Source organism: Molothrus aeneus, chromosome 2, assembly GCF_037042795.1.
Source record: "Molothrus aeneus isolate 106 chromosome 2, BPBGC_Maene_1.0, whole genome shotgun sequence".
Taxonomy (NCBI): Eukaryota; Metazoa; Chordata; class Aves; order Passeriformes; family Icteridae; genus Molothrus; species Molothrus aeneus.
The window spans coordinates 28,142,696-28,161,096 of record NC_089647.1 but is presented as its reverse complement, the minus strand read 5'-3'; the positions used below and the strand labels follow the sequence as shown (position 1 = coordinate 28,161,096).

General features: G+C 43.7%; 1 protein-coding gene across 1 annotated transcript in view; it reads left to right on the top strand.

Moving 5' to 3' along the window:
- CLCN1 (chloride voltage-gated channel 1) overlaps window positions 1-11,901 on the top strand; it is a 35,389-nt gene extending 23,488 nt beyond the window's left edge. Inside the window, exons 11-23 of the mRNA XM_066572204.1 lie at window positions 224-308; window positions 766-915; window positions 2,392-2,461; window positions 3,733-3,843; window positions 3,969-4,182; window positions 4,881-5,014; window positions 5,516-5,727; window positions 5,847-5,952; window positions 7,362-7,444; window positions 8,211-8,249; window positions 8,881-8,985; window positions 10,925-11,011; window positions 11,506-11,901. Coding sequence (XP_066428301.1) covers window positions 224-308; window positions 766-915; window positions 2,392-2,461; window positions 3,733-3,843; window positions 3,969-4,182; window positions 4,881-5,014; window positions 5,516-5,727; window positions 5,847-5,952; window positions 7,362-7,444; window positions 8,211-8,249; window positions 8,881-8,985; window positions 10,925-11,011; window positions 11,506-11,901 — 1,792 coding nt within the window. The remainder of the gene's footprint in view (window positions 1-223; window positions 309-765; window positions 916-2,391; window positions 2,462-3,732; window positions 3,844-3,968; window positions 4,183-4,880; window positions 5,015-5,515; window positions 5,728-5,846; window positions 5,953-7,361; window positions 7,445-8,210; window positions 8,250-8,880; window positions 8,986-10,924; window positions 11,012-11,505) is intronic.
- The last annotated feature ends 6,500 nt before the right edge of the window (window positions 11,902-18,401 follow it).

Sequence of the window (18,401 nt, the reverse complement as noted above, 5' to 3'; positions counted from 1 at the left end):
ATGACAGGATTAGTCCAGCATGGGGAAGCAGTTAAGGCTCATGTTGTCTCAGTGCTTGTGAAGTGTCACAGTGGAGCAGGGCATTGAACTGCTGCTAACAGCACTCCAAAACAATGGATACAAATACAGAGAGCTTCACAGAAATAGCATTCCTAGTCCTGAAGTGATGGTGCTGCAAGAAAAGAATGTGAGGCCACATTGTGATAACTTTCTTCCTTTGCAGCCGACTGATATACCCTGCGGTTATAACCTTCTGTATAGCGTCTGTGACATTTCCTCACGGATTTGGGCAGTTCATGGCGGGAGAGGTGAGACTGGAAACCCTATTATCAATTCTGTGCAGTTCTTTGGAACGTTATCTCCTTATCCTCTGCCCCAATAACCTTGTGTCAGGGAAAAGGGAAGAACGATATGGGAGGAGTTTGGACTGAGGAGGCACCATATGATCTCTGCTACCTCTTTCATAGAAAACTTGAAAAGGTGCACTCTTCTAAGCAAATAATAAGAAAGATGTTACCCCATGTGTAAAAGTAATTATCCACTCCTCTAAGCAAATAATAAGGGAGATGTTACCCTGTGTGTAAAAGTAATTATCTCTTCACCTGTTGAGTAAAGTTCTGTCTCTCTTCCTGCAGATTAGAAATGTAAATTAAGTCTCATAGTCATGAATTCCTACAGTAAAAATCTCCTCCACTTCCTTGCAATAGAGATAAAATATTTACTCCATCTGATCTCATGACTCATACCTGGTTTTTTGCTGTTTAGTTGATGCCACGGGAAGCCATCAGCACTCTCTTTGATAACTATACCTGGATCAAACACTCTGGGGACACCCAGATCCTAGGGAAATCAGCTGCCTGGATCCATCCTAAAGTCAGCGTCTTTGTCACCATCCTGCTCTTCTTCCTCGTGAAGGTAGGAAGCCCAGCTCACCATAACCCTTCTCCACTCAGACTCAATGTCCTTTGAATGTCCTTCCCTTCTGTAAAGCAGTTTGTGAAGCGCCAATGAGGAGTTCCTGGGTATTGAATGAAGCACTACAGCTGCAATGGATTCCTACATCTTCTGATGTGATGTTTGTCCACCTTGAATGACCAAAATTATTAGGGAATAGTTTCCTTAATATAGTGACCTTTTCTGCTCCCTAGGTCATTCTCCTCATCCTGCTGAATGACCTTTGGTGTCCACTGTGGAGTAGCTGGTAGGGAAAACTAAATCAGGAAAGATTTCTCAATTTCCAACAGAATAAATACTTGACTAAAAAGCTCTCAGATAATTTATGTTTTATCTACATGAGGTCTAAATACAGTCTATTTGATATTCCTGACTTCATATAGGAGACAAATAGGAATATGCAAGCACAATCTATAGCTGTGTGAGACTCAAGGATTTGTTAGCAGTCCATCAAAACTTGATGGAGAAATGCAGTTGGAAACAGTTTTGCTCACATCCCAGACAGCAACAGCAGATTAAAAATTCTGAGCTGACATCATCTGTGGAAGTTGCAACTGTTCAGCCTTGAAAGGATCAGCTGTGTAATTGGCATAGGACAGAGCAAAAAAAAAAAAGACACTTGAAAGAAGGAAACATCATTCCAATGTTCAAAACAAAAAAAGACACTTGAAAGAAGGAAACATCATTCCAATGTTCAAAACAAAAGTAGCAAGAAGGAGGTTTTCCTAAGATGAAAGATACATAGATAGATAGATAGATTTAAAAATATCATAGAATAAGTGCTAATTCTTTTATTATTTACTTATTGCAAAGGGGAAGAAGAGCTGAGGCCACCTTGCAATGTCAGTTGAAAATTTCGGTAGATCAAGAACAGCTATCAATGACTGATTGACAGAACTGTTTCCACCTAAAGTAAAACACTCTATCAATTTCTGACAGGTAGTTAAGGGTTCTCCTTCTGTGATAATTCTTATTACAGTGTACCAAGCAGAAAAGGTCTTGTTTACTTGAAGAAAAGAGGAGAGGAGAAGAGGAGTGGACAGGGTATGTCTGTCCTGAGTCCATCTGTTTGCCTTTGGAGGAGCTGTACCCTGAGTCACTAGATTCATTGGCATTGTCCTGCTAACTAAAGGCTTTCTCTACTCACTAGATAAGATGCTCTTGATTTTCTTCTGGATAAATTCAGCATTGGGATAGACCACATAAACAAGAAACTGCTATTATGACTCTGGGCAAAGGCCTGGCCTGATTCTCCACTGAAGTATAATCAGTTTTCAGCTGTATTTGGCCAGGTTTGGTACTGCAAAGACAGTGCTCAGTTAGCAGTACTACACCTCCAGAGCCTTTTGGTCTCTGTAGCCAGGCTGGGCACAGAGTGGGGCAGCAGGAAATGCTACTGCTGCTCAGTAACAACTGTACCCTCTGCCTCTGTTCTAGTTCTGCATGGCTGTTATTGCCACCACGATGCCAATCCCCTGTGGAGGCTTCATGCCTGTTTTCGTATTAGGTGAGTTTCAATTTTGTTTTGCAGCACATTCATCTGACAGGGGGAGAGAATAGGAGAGACACTGCCTACACACCCAGCAGGGTTCATCTAGCATATGAGGAGTCATCACTTGCTGTCGATGACGACCTGATTAGCAGTCCATAGACCAGCCTCTGGGTCTGCTTTTGACATTTCCTCAACCCCCCAAAACCAAATGCCAAGTAGGTAATCCCCACCCTTTTCCATAAGGAAGGCCACACTTGGGGATACATGCTGAGCCATGGCCTTCTTATCTCTATGCCTCTTCACTTATATCCTATAATTAATAGTAGTTGCTCCTTTCACCCTTGAAAGCCAGCCAGAAGAGATAACCTCAAAACTAGTACCTGCAATGTAATCTAACTCCTTTCTTCTGATTGAAATGTGATAGCATAAAAAGTTTATTGACTTTTAACTGGTTTTAATTCCAATATCAACAAAAAAAATCACAATAACGTGATGTTAATGTCTAGAAAGAGAGGCTACGTTAGACTGAGCTATACAAGCTCATGATGTTCAGCATTCAGTACCCACAACTCTCAAATGAAATAGGGTGCTCTAAGGACCTCCGAGTTCTGGCAGGCAGCAACTGAACATGAGGCAGTAACCATGCCCTTGCAGTGATGAAGGCTAACCAACATCAGGGCTGTATTAGGAAAAGACCTAGACAGCAATGCAAAGAAATTGTCTGTTTCTATGCATTCAGCATTTTGGATACAGTTCTGGAACACTGTACTGTTTTGTGTCCACCAGTCCAAGAGATCCTTGCAGACTTGTAACCTGTCTGAACAAGACATGGGTACTACATCTCACTTTGAAATCAGCCCTTTTCTGTGCAGGGGTCAGAACAAGACCTCCTGAAGTCCCCTCCCACAAAAACTCTTCTGTGAGCTGGGATTCTAATGCTTAGACATTCACAGTATGAGAGTCTAAAGGGCCGTAACTGTGATCTGGACTGACATTGTACACAGCCTGAAAATATGCCCTCCAGCCTGGGAATCACAGCTACTGCTGTGCCTGGTGTGCCCAAGTGAATGAATGAGGGGTCAACTGTATTTACCAATCTTAGTACCCTTTTTTCCTCTTTTAGTCTAACTTCTGTATTTTGTAACTGAGAACTACTCTTCAGTTACCAATGTCATTATAATGTAAGTTTAGGCTTCGTTTCTGTTAGAAAATACCCAAGTGCTTGCACAACACAGACTGGATGTTCCTTAAATGTTAACTCCATAACTGTCAGTGATATTTTTCAGGTGCTGCATTTGGACGTCTCATTGGGGAAATCATGGCATCGCTTTTTCCCAATGGGATCCTCTTTGACGACATTCTCTACCAAATCTTACCTGGAGGGTATGCTGTCATTGGTGAGCCTCCACACCTTCCTTTTTCCTCACCTGGTCCCACTGCTGTAATTTTCCTGGTTGACACGACATGCTGTTTCTATATGACAGTCTTCTTCTCTCCCTATTCCTTTTCCTACCTGGGAAAGGTGCAGCAGCTTTGACAGGAGCGGTGAGTCACACTGTCTCCACTGCTGTCATCTGCTTCGAGCTGACGGGTCAGATCTCTCACATCCTGCCCATGATGGTGGCTGTCATCCTTGCCAACATGGTGGCCCAGAGTTTGCAGCCCAGCCTCTACGATAGCATCATCCAGGTGAAGAAGTTGCCCTACCTGCCAGACCTGGGCTGGAATCACATAAGGTATAGTAGCAAAACAGGCAAGAAAATACAGCAGGAGAGGGTTAAGACCACAGGGGAATAAAAGGTTATGAAAAGGGTCCAGTACTACAAAGGAATTAAGAAGGCCTGCAGTAAGAAAAAAACAAGTGTTGGGGTAGAATTAGGTTTCATACACAAAAATGGAGAAAAGTCCTCTTCTTTTTTTCACTGAAAGCACAAGTTTGAATGACCTGCAATGTTACTGAATTTGTATTAATACTTCCAAGTTGCTTCATCTTAAAAATTTAAAATTCAGGAGTCTCATTTATCTAAATTCAGTGGGGTTTGGATATTTTTCCTCAGCAAATGAGCAAATGTTTGAAATACTTTATTTGGATATTTTGCTTGAAGCAAAACTCAGTTATTCCTATAAACATCTTCCCCTCTCTAGTATATATCATACACATGGGTATGTATATAAAAACCATCTATAAATACATGTTTGCATGTGTGTATGTTATGGGGAGGGGTAACGGAGTGAAATACAACTGTAATGGAAATCCAGTTAAGCTGTATTTATCCTCTTGGAAAGTCCTCTGGTTACTCTCACAGAAGATCATTTGGCAGCTGTATTTTGAGCACTTTTTAAAAAAGTAGTCATTTGGGTATTTCTTTAGAGAATTTATGTGCTTGGCATTTTAATATGCTAACTCTTCCTCTTATTCTCCCCAAATGCGCAGCAAATACAATATCTTTGTTGAGGATATTATGGTCCAAGATGTGAAATTTGTTTCCTCCAACTGTAAATATCGAGACTTGCAAGAGGTACTCCAAAGCACCACAGTGAAATCTTTGCCTTTGGTGGACTCGCCAGGTAGGCAATGTGGAGAAACTGGTCCTTCCTGAAGACTGTCTCAGCTTGGAGAAACTAGCTTTCAAATTACATGGTGTGAAGCAGGCAGTGTGACCCACCACATTAAAAAAAAATCCCAAAAATCTCCCACTGTGGATGATGTATGGCAGATGGCTATTTCAGCTGGCCAGACAGGGAAGCTGGAGTGTGGGCAGTGAAGCAGATCCAGCACATAAGGGAGGTGTGTGGGAAGTCTCCAGACTGAACTGTGACAGGGCCCTCCTGGGATCCTGCATGAGCCAAGAGCATGTGTGGGGTGGCACAGCTCAGGACAGCAAGGTCCCTTCCCACAGCCCCACAGCCTAGGAGCCACCACAGGGCAGGTCAGTCACTCTGGTACAGCTCTAGATAGTACAAGCCTGAGCACCTAGAAGAGGCTGGAAGGAAGAAGGGGTGATGTGTGGAAGGGGAATTTCAAAACCTGGGCGTGGTTTAATGGCTTCCCTGCTCTGTGTTGCGCAGAGTCCATGATCCTGCTGGGGTCCGTGGAGCGGTCGGAGCTGCAGGCTCTCCTCCAGGCACACATCAGCCCAGAGCGGCGGCGGCTCCTCAACAGAGAAAGGCAGCAGAAGCTGAACGAGGCACCCTACAATGGACCCTGGGCAAACCTGCCCAAGCTGAAGCACGAATCTTTTGCTTATGTCGATGAGGATGAGGATGCAGAGAAGGGAGAGGTGAGGGAGGGAAGTGGAAGACTGCAACACAGAGACTGCTTGGAAGCAGTTAGGCATTTGGGGAGGCTGAGAAATAGAGGGCACAAGGTGGACTTTATTTTCTCTCCTTTCTGTAACAGCTGCCTCGGCCTCCAAGTCCCACTCCCAGTTACCCAGAGGAGCCAAATGGCCCAACAAGTCCTCTTAAACAAATGCCTGAAACCTTGGAGCCCCAGCAGCATCCAGGTATGGTAACTTCTGTCATGGCTCAACCACATCCCAGCCAGCTTGGGGAAGCTGTGTGTATCTGCCTGTGTGAGGGGCTCGCTTCCCAGAGACTGAGGAGGAGCTTTCTCTGCTGTTCCTGAAGGACACTTTGTTAGTGCACCCCAACATCAGTGTAATGTACCAGGAGATACCTTCTTTTGTGATCGCTCAGGCAGCACGGAATAATTAGGCCCACTAAGGATGGACTCTCTCTGTCTCCCCACTCCATTCTTTGCAATAACAACTCCTTGGACATTTTCTGCAGTCTGCATAGAATGGTCCCATCTTTTGCTCCTTCACTACGTGAGTGAATCTCCCTGGGGAAAGCAGCCTGAGAGCTAAACATGTTTTGCACTAAGTTTTTGAGTAGCTTAGGCTGTTACTCACCCATCTCCAAAACTGAAAGGCTCCTCCCTTGGACACACATCTCTTTGATTCAGCTGCATCAATGTGATGGACAAACATTGATGTATTGTGCTCTTCTGTGTCACACCCAGCTCTGTATTAGCTTTGCTTTTAAGACTGTACTCATAGCTCATTGCTGATTTATTTTTCATGTATATGTGATGCAGGATGGTGGGTTGTTTTTATCCTTTATGCATCCTGAAATATGCAAAGAGTGAGTAAGCACAGTGATGTAGCCCAGTCTTGAGAATGAGTACAGAGGATAGGGCTTTAGCTCATGCTTTTAGGCACCCAAGCATTACATGTACTAGAACATATAGCACATTCTGGTTCATTAACACCCCTCATGTGTGACTAAACCTTTAAGGCATAGAAAAATCCACTTTATGCTTCTAGAGCAGGGAAGTGGTGGGGTAGCCATCCACCTATCCTACCAAAGCAGAAAAAGAACCACAAATGAAAACAAGGACAGTGTGTGAAACATTTTACATGAAACTAGAACTGGGTGACCCAGGAATGACAAAGGAAGTGGAACAGGAATGAATTCATGAGACCTTGCTTTTCTTTTTTTAGTTTGGCTCACAGCTATCACTGTTTCTGACCAAACTTCCTCTACAGCCTTGCTCACAACAGCACCAGGCCCTGTATCCTCCTCTTTGCTTACTCCTTGGCTGGGAGTATAATTCTGATCTTTTCTATTCCCATCATTCCACTTCTGGCAGAACGCATGGACTCCTCACCCCTTGGCACCTGTCACATCCAGTTTGTTGAAACGTTTTGTTGCATGGTAATATTCTTTCTGGAATGTCCCAGACACCATCTTACAAACTGAATGCCAGATTGTGACCAGCCCAGCTCTATCATGTCCCTCATAGCATTTCCCAGCCTGCCTTGGCTAAGAGGATGCATTAGGTGTGGGGCTTTGTATTTTTGTCTCTCACTTGTTCTTCTCTCTTATCCACGTGTTTGTTCTCATCCTTCAGGCAGTTTCAGGAGTCTGAGGAAACTGATCCAGCAGCTTTTGTGCCATTGCAGCCGTCCACAGGAAACAGAGAGCACCATCCAGGTTAGGGCTACACAGAGCCTGGTAGTACCTCAAAGAGGGAAGGGAATGCAATGGAACTAGAAACTTGAGACATTCAGCATTTGGCTAAGGCATGGACACAGATATGGTCCTGCACTCTGACAGCATCAGTGGGGAACTCCCTCCAAGGAGAAAGGGTGTGATTACTGTAAAGGAGTGTGCATCTTCCTAAAGAGTCACCTGTGCTCAGGTCTCAGGCTACCATCATGATTGAGTTTGGACATCTTTTCTCTGTGAAAAAAAAAAGATATTTTGGCTAACATGCAATAAAATGCAGTTCTATTCCATTTGGCAAACAGTTTTGGACAGATGGAGAAAAATGAAAAAAAAAAAAGCTTTTGGCTCTTGCCACGTTAAACTTGCCCTTGGTTATCTGACACATCTGCACAGGGTTTGGGGATAACAGACAGAGCTTATGGGAGATCCATCCACTCCAGGACAGTGGTTGGACCCTATGTGGGATATCCTGAGAGCATCTAAATCAGTATTAGATGGCCATATTTAGGCACCTGAATTGCTCCAGCAGAACTCCATGGTGAACTGTCATTGGCAAGGGAAGCACAGCAAGGGCAGAATACACCATATAATGGATGAGTATAAAGAAAATCTAAGCACTTGGAAAATCTAATACACCATTTGGAACAAAAAGGGGACCACATGGGGTGAGGAGGCTGTGCAGATTTTCCCTTTCTGTACTCTGTGAAACTGTGGTTTCTTTGGCTGTCCTGAAGAGTGTTTTCTCCTACAGGAGCCAGTGGAAGTCATTGAGACAATGACACCAGAAGAGGTAAGATGAGGTGCAGAAAAAGAGTGAGGTCATGTGAGTGCTCCTTGTACCCATTTCTTATCACTTGTAATACTCCAGGAACCTCAGTGACTGGCAGATAAAGCCATAGCCAAAGTAAATTTCTCTCTTGGAGTGGCACAGTGGGCAAGTCTCACCCATAAGAGAAGAGATTGGCTAGATGTGCTGGTAAGACTCTGACTAATCTGATCTAGCTTTGAAGTCAGCCCTGCTGGAGCAGGGTTTTGGACTAGAGGCCTCCACAGGTGCCCCCTCATCTAAATCCTTCTGTGGGCCCATGTTGTTCCTTCATTTCTTACACAATGGATCAATTATCTTGCAACAACAAGGGGAAGATGTACTCAGAAAGGAAAGCTAAAGATGTTCACTCCCTCTTTAAGAAGGAAAAAACAAAGCCCCGTCTTCTCAGAAAATCTCTGAATTGCCCTGTTTCCACAGGGACTTGACATCTGGCAAGAAAGGGACAGGAAACCTGAGGGGTGAGATATTACAGAAAAGATGAATGCTGTACATTGGAAGGAAGAAGCACTAACAGGAGGGGACTAGTTTGGGTACACAAGACAGCAATGCTGCAGGTAGCTGTAAGAGTGACTCCCCTTCTTTCCTGTGTCAGATAGATGCCTGGGAACAGGAGGAGCTGGACAAGAACGTGTGCTTTGACAGCTGCCGCGTAGATCCCTCCCCTTTCCAACTGGTGGAGAGAACCTCTCTGCACAAGGTGAGTGCAGATGTCTCCCTGAGGCATACATCACTTTTCTCCACTCATTCCAAGTGCAGTTTATGACTTATTTTTTCTCCTTGTCTTCACCTACAACTACTATCACCAGCCACTTTCACATCGAGCTACAGAAGTGAGCTTGTTCCTGTAATCTTCTGTGTGTATCTCTAATCTCCTGCAAAATGAAAGCCTTTGTGATAAGAAGTCTGAGTCCATTTATTTAAAAAGCTTTTGGACAAAAATAATCTGCTACATTAACAGCAGCATTGTGTGCCTTGCTGCTGGGTCATTACACTGAGATTGACAATCTGCCCTGTCAGTGTGCAGCACTGGAATGAGCACTCCTGGATTTCTCAGGGTGTTTCTCAGAGGGTTTTCAGAAACCCTCTACTCAGGGTGTAGAGTCTGCCTGTGTCACAGGCTCTTCATGGAACTGAAGCACAAGGAAAGAGGAAGCTGGATCATGCAGCATCTAGAGTCAGCATAGGATGACTGGGGAGTAAAGCAATCATTGTATGTCAAGAGGAAGGTAGGACTGAGCTTTCACTCAGTGGAAAGGGAAAGCAGTCTACTGAAGCAGAAGTGCACAGTGCCTGCTTTTATCAATATTTAATGTGAATGGTTAGCATAGGCCTTGTACTAAATTAATTAATTACTGTTAAGATCTCAGCCTTGAGCAAACCAAGAATAGGCTAGCATATAGTTCAGATGAGTTTTCTGAAGAGGTAGGTGAAGTAATCTGAAATCCACTAGCATTTATCTTTGAGAAGATAGGATTACAAAAGAAATACACTTGAAGGCTGATCATGGGGAAAGTTTCGTACGTGTCATACAAAAGAGCAAGTGAGAAACTCTGAAATAACAGACAAATCAACTTAACTTGGACGCACCAAAAAAACCCAAACAAACAAACAAACAAACAAAAAAACACCAAAAAACACAAACAAAAAACTACCCAGGAATAAATAATAAATAATCAAACGATGTGAAATATGCATAGAGCTAAATGTGAGACTACTGACAATGAAAAGAATACCACAATTTATCATGAACAAGCTATATTTAACCAGGTTTTCTTTTCTTTGGTTTTCTTTTACTTTAGAGTAAAATGTCTTGTTCTTGAGAAATCAGATTTTTCCTAGTTTACACTTGAACGTGACATTCAGTTTCTCTTATGATGCTAAAAAAAAAGGTCAAACACTAGCTATGACAGAATGATTTCATGGTAAAGGCCACAGGTAAAGTCCAGCTAGAGCTCAGCTTCAAGAACCTGGAGGTTGGAAATATACCAGAGATGAGGACTGAAAAAGTGGAAAGTTTTAGAAACTCAGATCTGTGAATAATAGTAAAATAATGGGGTATATTTAGGCTGAAGAAAAGAAGACAGTGTGATATCTGTCCTTTCAAGGAGACTTTGTAAGAGAAAGGGAATAACTTGTTCTCAGTGTTCTCACTGCACTGGATGAGCAGCAACAAGCTTAAGCTTTCACAGAAAATATTCTGGGACAGGAAAAAAGAAATCCTCCATTGATAAGGAAAGCACTGCAATAAATAACCTAAGCAGCTTTCGACTGTACATATTACTATACGGTAGTTCAGTTTCCAGCACCAAAAAGAAACAGGATCTTCACAGGTCTCCAAATGCACAGCAGGGGGTTGTATGTGAATCTCCACCAGCTGCAGGACTAGAATGACCTTGAGAATGTGCTCTCCATCATCAGCACAGTCCCAACTACACCTGCACAGCAGAAGGAGCAAAGAGCAGTATTTGGCAGATGCAAAAGGGCAAGAAGGGAAGACGTAATTTCTCACTGGGATAACTGCAGTTTTGTGTCTTTGTGATTGCCATTTCTAAATCCTGAGTCCCAGCTCTAGCACCAAGTTCTATGTTGCCCATTTCCAAAACCCCTGAGATGGTCTTTTGTGGTTTTCCTCCCAGACACACACACTGTTCTCACTGTTGGGCCTCAGCCATGCCTATGTAACCAGCATGGGGAAGCTGAGGGGAGTGCTGGCTTTGGAAGAGGTGAGTACACATCCTCTGCCATCCTCTTAAATAACTGCAAGTGTCCTGTGGATCACTGGAGTAACTCACAGGTGCTGCAGGTTCCAGCTGGGAATATATATAACTGCAAGTGCTACATTTTCAGTCCAGTGTTGAATTCTGAGTCTGCTATTTGGAAGCCACGTAAAGGAATGGATGACTGCATTTCAGAGGAGGCAGCAGGTGCTGTTTACAGGGATGTTAACAGGTTCATCTTTTGCATGAGTGCAGGCTTAATAGCCACTCTTAACTGAGTGGCTATTACTGTTTCTGAAAGATGTGTGGAATTTGTTGTTTACCACGGAATTTTTCATGGCATCACCAGTGTAAAAGATTATCTCCACCGGCCCCAGAGGCAGAGCTGTGACTCTATTTGTGATCCCTTTACCCCGGGGAGTAGATGAACTTCTGCTGGGTAGGGCTGGGCTGGCCTCCCTTTCACATTTTTTATTTCTGAAGTGTTTCTCTTTTTTCAGCTCCAGAAGGCAATAGAGGGTTCCACCCGCTCTGGGGTCCGTCTCCGACCTCCCCTTGCCAGTTTCCGTGACATCAGCCGGACTTCCAGCACCGCCAAGGCCGGGCAGGGCGCGCAGGCGTGGGGCCGGGAGGACAATGGCACGGTGGCAGCAGAGGAGGCAGTAAACCTGGGCACTGAGAGCCCTCTGCCCCCCTGCTCACACTCCCCCCAGCCCTCACACTCACAGGAAGAGGGGGAAGTCCCCAGCTCCGCGTATGCCACGGATACCGAGTTGGAAGAGATGGAGCTGACAGGGCGAGTTGCTGAAAACATCTCAGACATCCTCAAGGACATAAACCTACGTACCACTGACCTGGATGAAGATGAAGATGAGGATGAGGATGTTCCCTTATAGCTGGTGTGAGGGTAGCAGTCCATCACACTCTTCAGTGAGCCAGTCTTCTTGTGTTTGCTCCTCCAGGAGAAGCTTTTGGATGTTCTTTGCAATCCCCACAGAGGAACGATTCAGCTGGGAGGAGGGACATCAGACTGACCCTTTCTTCTGATGCTTTCCCTCTGGGCAGGCTGTTGGGCTGCTGGACTATTGGGGCGTGTGCAGGTGTCAGATGGGGACTGAAGGAGCCTGAGTGCAGGCAGAGCACACTGTAACAGGACATGGATACTGCTGACACAGCCAGGATGCCCTGGGTCAATCTGCCATGTGGAAAGGGAAGGAGGATCAGCTTTCACTCACCTCTGGTGCCATCCTTCCAGCCACACCAGGCCTGCATGCAGCAGTGTACCACAGCCAGACCTCCAGCCTAGAAGCATACTGCTGCTTCTGACCGCCACCCTGTCCATGCTGCAGCAGCTCCTTTTCACTGGCTCTTATCTTGCACCCCCCCAAACATTCCCATGTAGAACATTTTAATTCTTTCTCAATTTTTACTCTGGGATTTTCCTGGATGGGGATGCAGTTAGGAGCTTCTCCTCTGTCCTATAGCTGAGCCATGCCCTAAAAACAGATGGGAGGAAAGTATCTGGTGTATGTCTCATGTCTTGAATTCAGCCAAGGCTTTAGAAAACGCTGGAAGAGAAAAAAGCTTCTTTGTTTTCCCATCATCTCTGAAATTTTAAAACAGAATGGGAAAATCTTAAGTGAGGGCATCCTCAGTGCTGGGGGAAGAGGAGTAAAACAGCATGTATGTACCTATATTTCAAAAAACTGTTTGTCTTTCTGAATCACTGTTCACAATTTTCCACAGTTATAGTCTTAAAAAATAAGAACTCAAGAAAAAAAAATAATTATGGAGTGTTAGCAGACTGCCAAGAAATACAGCAGAGGGAAGACAAATTTTCTACACTTTGAAAACAGGTTTCTTTCTGAAAAATCTTGCTCTCTTTTCCTGGTAATTCTACCCTGCCTACTTTCCACATATTTCTGCATACCTCAGATCTGAGAATTCCAGCTCTCACTTTTGCCAGCTTGTCTCTGTTGTGACTAACAGCAGAGACCTCAACCCTTGTCTGCAGCATCCCTCTCTATTCCAGTTCTAAATCTGGAGCAGATCTGCGTCTTGCAAAAAGACGTCTTGTCAGTTCGTGTCATGCATGCAAAACCTTGGCATCCAAAGGTAAGGTGCTGCTTTGTTTAATTCACTGCTCTTGTGAGGTTTTCTCAGTAAACAGGCAAAACCAAATTCTGTGTATTCTGCCCCTTCTTCTAACAGTCTACATAGTTTTCTACCATATTTTTTGGTGTCTCATACCTCTAAGATACAGCCCCAAGCAGTCTATTAGATGTGTTTCCACTTATTAGCAACAGAGAAGAAATCCAGGCTCTGAAAATACGTTCTTGGGGGTAATCTCATTCGCCTGCCTGATATTAGTAAAGCATTATCTAACTTAGAGTGACCAGTTCTACTTTAATACATGATTTTCCATAAGCTGTCTCAGGAGCAAGTCAAAAATACCATTACTTCTAACCCAGTCACTAAAGGAAAATTCCCTCCTGGCTTTAATTCCAAGGATTGACCTTGCACCAATTGCTCTCTGATGATGCTTATGGGTGGGAAAGTCTGTGACAAGCTTACAGTAAAAGGAAATCTTCCCTGCTAGTCTCTTGCAGAGAGAGAAATTTATTCCTGCTGTCTGGAGTTCAGAGCCCACCAGGTCTGCTCTGTTTCAGGCACAAGATCACCCTTGATAAGCTAACTGGGGACAGCCTTTCCTGCCTTAATGATGTGCTCCAGGAGCCAGCCAGTCCTTGTGAGGAGACAGTGGTGATCTGAGGGCAAGTCCCTTGCACACAACAGCTGCTTGGCTCCACCAGAGGGGCACCTTTGTGTCTGCCAGGCATCAGCACAGCCTCCCCACTACCTTTGTGTCACCTTCTGCTGCCTGCAGGGAAGAGGCAAAACAACTGCTGCTTTTTTTTTTTCCTCAGGGAATTGTGATAGTCCATTATATAAGCAGAGGAGAAAGGACATTTCTTTTACAAAAGTATAAATATTCAGTGAGTGACAACACTGAGACCAAATGTGGTCTGAGAGTGCAGGCACACCCAAGAAGGATGAGTTTCTCCAAGTCATCCCCAGCCTTACTCTGCAGGCTTATATTTTACAGCTTAAGCACAGGCTTCCACTGAGACAGATGAGACAAGGAGAAACTTTGAGGCTGGAGTCAGCACACCTCCCCCTCCTCTCTCCTGAATGCAGAGACATGCTCTGCTCCAGTCCCACACTTCTCCTACAGTGTGTTACAGAAGAAATGGGATGTGACTGGCTGAGAAAGCAGATGGGAGTCTAAATCAAAGCCAGCGAGTGTGTGAGTCATGACAGACAGATTGTGAGCTGGGGGAGATGAAGCTGGAACAAAAAATTATGCACATGGAAAGGCCAGGGGAGTGAAACACTGGCTAACCCGGAAAGCTTCTTGAGGCTCATCACTTGAGATTGCAGGAGAACACACGTGTGCCCGCACATGCACACCCAGGTACCTCTCCACTCCTGTTGCCTTTAGCTGTCCCTGGGTTACTGTGAGGAGCAGGATTGCTCTCTGGGGGGGAGCTGAAAGGTGGCTGTAACTGCTGCTCTTTGTGGACACTACTCAAGATCCATTCCAGGTATTGCCTCCACCCATGGAACAGAAGCAGCATCCATCTGCACCATTTTCTCACCTTTACTCATACATGAAAATGTGTAAGGAGCCAGGATGGGACAAAAAACACTCTGCAAAGATGGTCTGCAAAGGCTGAAGTTGTTTCCACTTCCATCTTATCAATAAAATCTTCACTGAGCTGATGCCAAGTACATTAATAGGTGCAAAATGTGCAGTAAAATAATACTAAGCCTACCTTTGTCAAGGAACTTTAGGCTTGTGCCCTGTCAGGCTATCTCACTACATCCCCTCAAAGTTTGAACTTGAAACCTTTGTCCAGCAAACAAAGTCACACTGATCTGTCACTCTAAAACCTGCATCTCCCATCCTATCCAAACAGCAGAGATTTGATTAGCTACAGGGAAAAAACATTTTTTCCTCAACCCAAAATATTCCCAGAATTTGTATCAGCTGTGAGGTCTTCCCATCCAGAAATTCATATATAGCAAGAAACTGAACTCTTCCTTCACATGGCACTTAAAGGTGAAAGGAGAGTCTTGTTTTTAAATGCATCAATATAAAGAATTGAAAAAATAGGGAAGATTTAAGGTTGGTAAGACAACAAGTGGGGCTTTAGGTAGGTATGACATGGCTAAGAGACTTGGCCATGAGCCAAATAAAGGAGAAAACACATGGGGATGAACTACTGAACAAGAAGAAAGATTTGCCTCAACAAAGTAACATTTTTGACTACCACTTGAGACTAAAGAAATTGTAGTTTTCTAAGCCTATGGACAAAAATAATTAGTACAGGCAGAAACAGAGAGATAGAGTCCATAAAAACAACATCCCCTCCTGCCCAGTTATGCAGATACTGTATAGAAGTGTGTGTTTTGTGGCCAAAGAGTAAAAGACCAGCAAAGACCAGCTGAGCAAGAGAAGATCCTTCTTTGCCAAATTAGTCCAAACCCAGGAAGGGTATAATTAAAAACACACTATTAAAAATACAGTCACAGCAAGCACTAAGTTGCTCATGGCCACATAAGCAGATACCTGGGCACAGCTCTTATAAAAATATAATCAACACTAGAGACCAATAATTAAAATTTACACATAAAAGCCATGCCTGAGCATTAGGGTTAGGGTCTTAAGATGTGATGCAAAACTTTTTAATGCTGTGTTTGTGGGAGACAAGCTTCAACTGGTCCTGACTGTGAGCCACAGGCTATTCTTGTGTGTCTTCCCAGCCACTGGGCAGACAACCCTGTGCACGTGCACTCAGGCGCACACACACAACATCACCTCTGTCAAATCGTGGCTGTGCAGTAGCAGAAAACTCTTCAACTCAGTTTCCTGTGCCTTGAGCCACATCTCTCCTTCCCTCAGCTTGCTGGATGTCACCAAGTCCCAGTGCAGCTTTGTCGTAAGACAAGACTCTGCTGGGGACACTGCTGGGATTACTGTGATGGCTAAATGAGGTAGAGTCTCACCCAAACCTATTGCTAGTCCAAGCACTGGATTTTCAAATGAGCATTTGCTTCCATCCCAGCTTTTCAGTGTGCTGCTAGTGCAAACACCTTGTGTGTAGTAAAACCAGTTACAGAAACATATCTAGCCAACCTGAAGAATTGCACCTGATATGCAGGACAATGTCCAGCAGAGGAAAAGTCCAGTAGCAAATTCATAAATGAAACAGAATGCAGAGAAATGAAAATATGAATTGCCTACTTTAGAGGAACAACAAGCTAAGTACTGCTAGTATCTGACTCTTTACTGAATGGCTACTCAATTGGAAGAACAGAAGGGAAAGCTACAAGGCATACTGAGATATACTCAGAATTAAAGCCACATAAACTCAAGGTAGAAGCTTTTCAGTTTTTTCCACACAGAAACAAATGCAAAAAACAGTAATGGAAGGTTTATGAGAAATACATTTGAAATGTAAAATAATCTGCTTTTTTCTCCCCCCTTAAACTTCCATAGTGCACTTAAGCAAACAGGCTGTGAAAAGAAATGGGAGCCGGGATGGCTGGATTGTGACCAAACATGTCACAGAATCCTATGCTTAACTCAAACTGGCAATTTCTCTGGCACAGAAGATAAGATCTGTCTGAGAACCATGCAGAAAGTACCCTTGCAGCTGGCAAAGTGCAGATCCAGTGAGGTGTACAGCAAGAGTGCTCTTATGCCCTTTTTAGTTACCCTTCTCATTAATCACTTAGAAATTACATATGAGGTATTGTAAAACAGCAACGTGAGAGAAACATATGGCAGGTTTGCCATCTAATCTAAACAAAGAAATAAGCAGAAAGTGGAGCTGAGAGCCTCAGGCAGATAGCATAGAACAAGGTTCATGCTGGGGCTAAGCAGCTAAATCCAGAGAAGATGAACTGAACTGAGGGGTAAGTCTAATCTAGTATGATGACAAAAGAGTTCTTTTAGGTGAAACATTCAGCAGCTGGACAGCATCTTTGCAGCATAATGTGAAATTAAGGAAAAAATATGTTTTTGCTATGCAGAGGTATAACTTCTAGGACCAGAGACATTTTGTTTTCCCAGGGACTCAAGTCTTAAAACATATGTGGAATAACTGATTTCATTTGACACACTACATTTCAAAAATAAAGTAGTTTAGAGGCCATTTGGGGAAAGAAAAAAAAAACAACAACAAAAACTGCAACATCAACAACATCAACAACAAAAACCAAAACAAACAAAAACCGCACACAAAACCAGGAGAGAGCACAGGGGAGACTTGCAAGGATTGACAAAAATAAAATTTAAAAAACCCCTCTAAAACAACTAACAAAAACCTAAAGCAGTTAAGTAAGTGTGTCTTATGCAAGTCACAATTAATTCTATGAATGTAGTTATGCAGACATACATAGCAAGTGGTGGGTGGCAACCTATTTGGTAGGAAAAGCAGGTAAACTGGAAAGAAGCAAATTAAAAGCAAAAAAATTAAATTCAAATAGAACACAGAAAGCAAAAGTCAGTGCAATAGCTCTGGTTGTAAAATGTGCTATGCCTTGAGCAGGGCAAGAAACATGGCTTAGCTCCTGGAAGAAACAGAGTCTGAAAAGCAGAAGTATCTTGACAAGGAAATAATACCTTTCATGGCTAGAATTTAGAAGTCTCACATGGCAAACAAACTATGGCAAACAAGCTACTGGATCTACCTCATGTCCTGCATCAGAAGCAGAAGACACAACAATGTTGGAAGTGCAGAGATGTTTCCTTCCCTCTGGGTGGACCAATTCCCCAATTTGCTATGAGGACAGCGAGCTGAGAAACATTTAAAACTGAAACGTGAACCCAGAGTCGTGCTACCCAATGTCAGTGCCTTATACAACCTAAGCATCAGACACCTTTCTGTGTCCTAATGGGCTGTTGTGAAATTTCTGTCCAACTCTGAGTCAGATGTGTCTGCATCTCACCGGTATTGGGACAAAACTTGTGTGTATCACCTGGAAAATGCTTGTTCAGTAGAACAGGAAAACTCACTCTGTGCTAAATTAGAGGATTGTGTTGATGTGATGCTTTCTATCTTCAAACCTGGCCTAGGATACGTGTCCTGGTAGTCATAGACACACATCAGATTTTAACCCAGTATAGTCAAACATGTGATGTTCTTTCTTAATGAGAAATCAGATACTTCCTACTCTGGGGTGCTTCTCCAAGCCACCATGGATCCTTTTCAATGTGCTCCATCAGACTGTCTCCTTGAAACCCACCCCCTCTTCCTAGGATCCTCCTTCCTGAGACGCAAGTCCCCTGGAACCAGTCCCACAGAAATAAAACACTTCCACCAGCCAG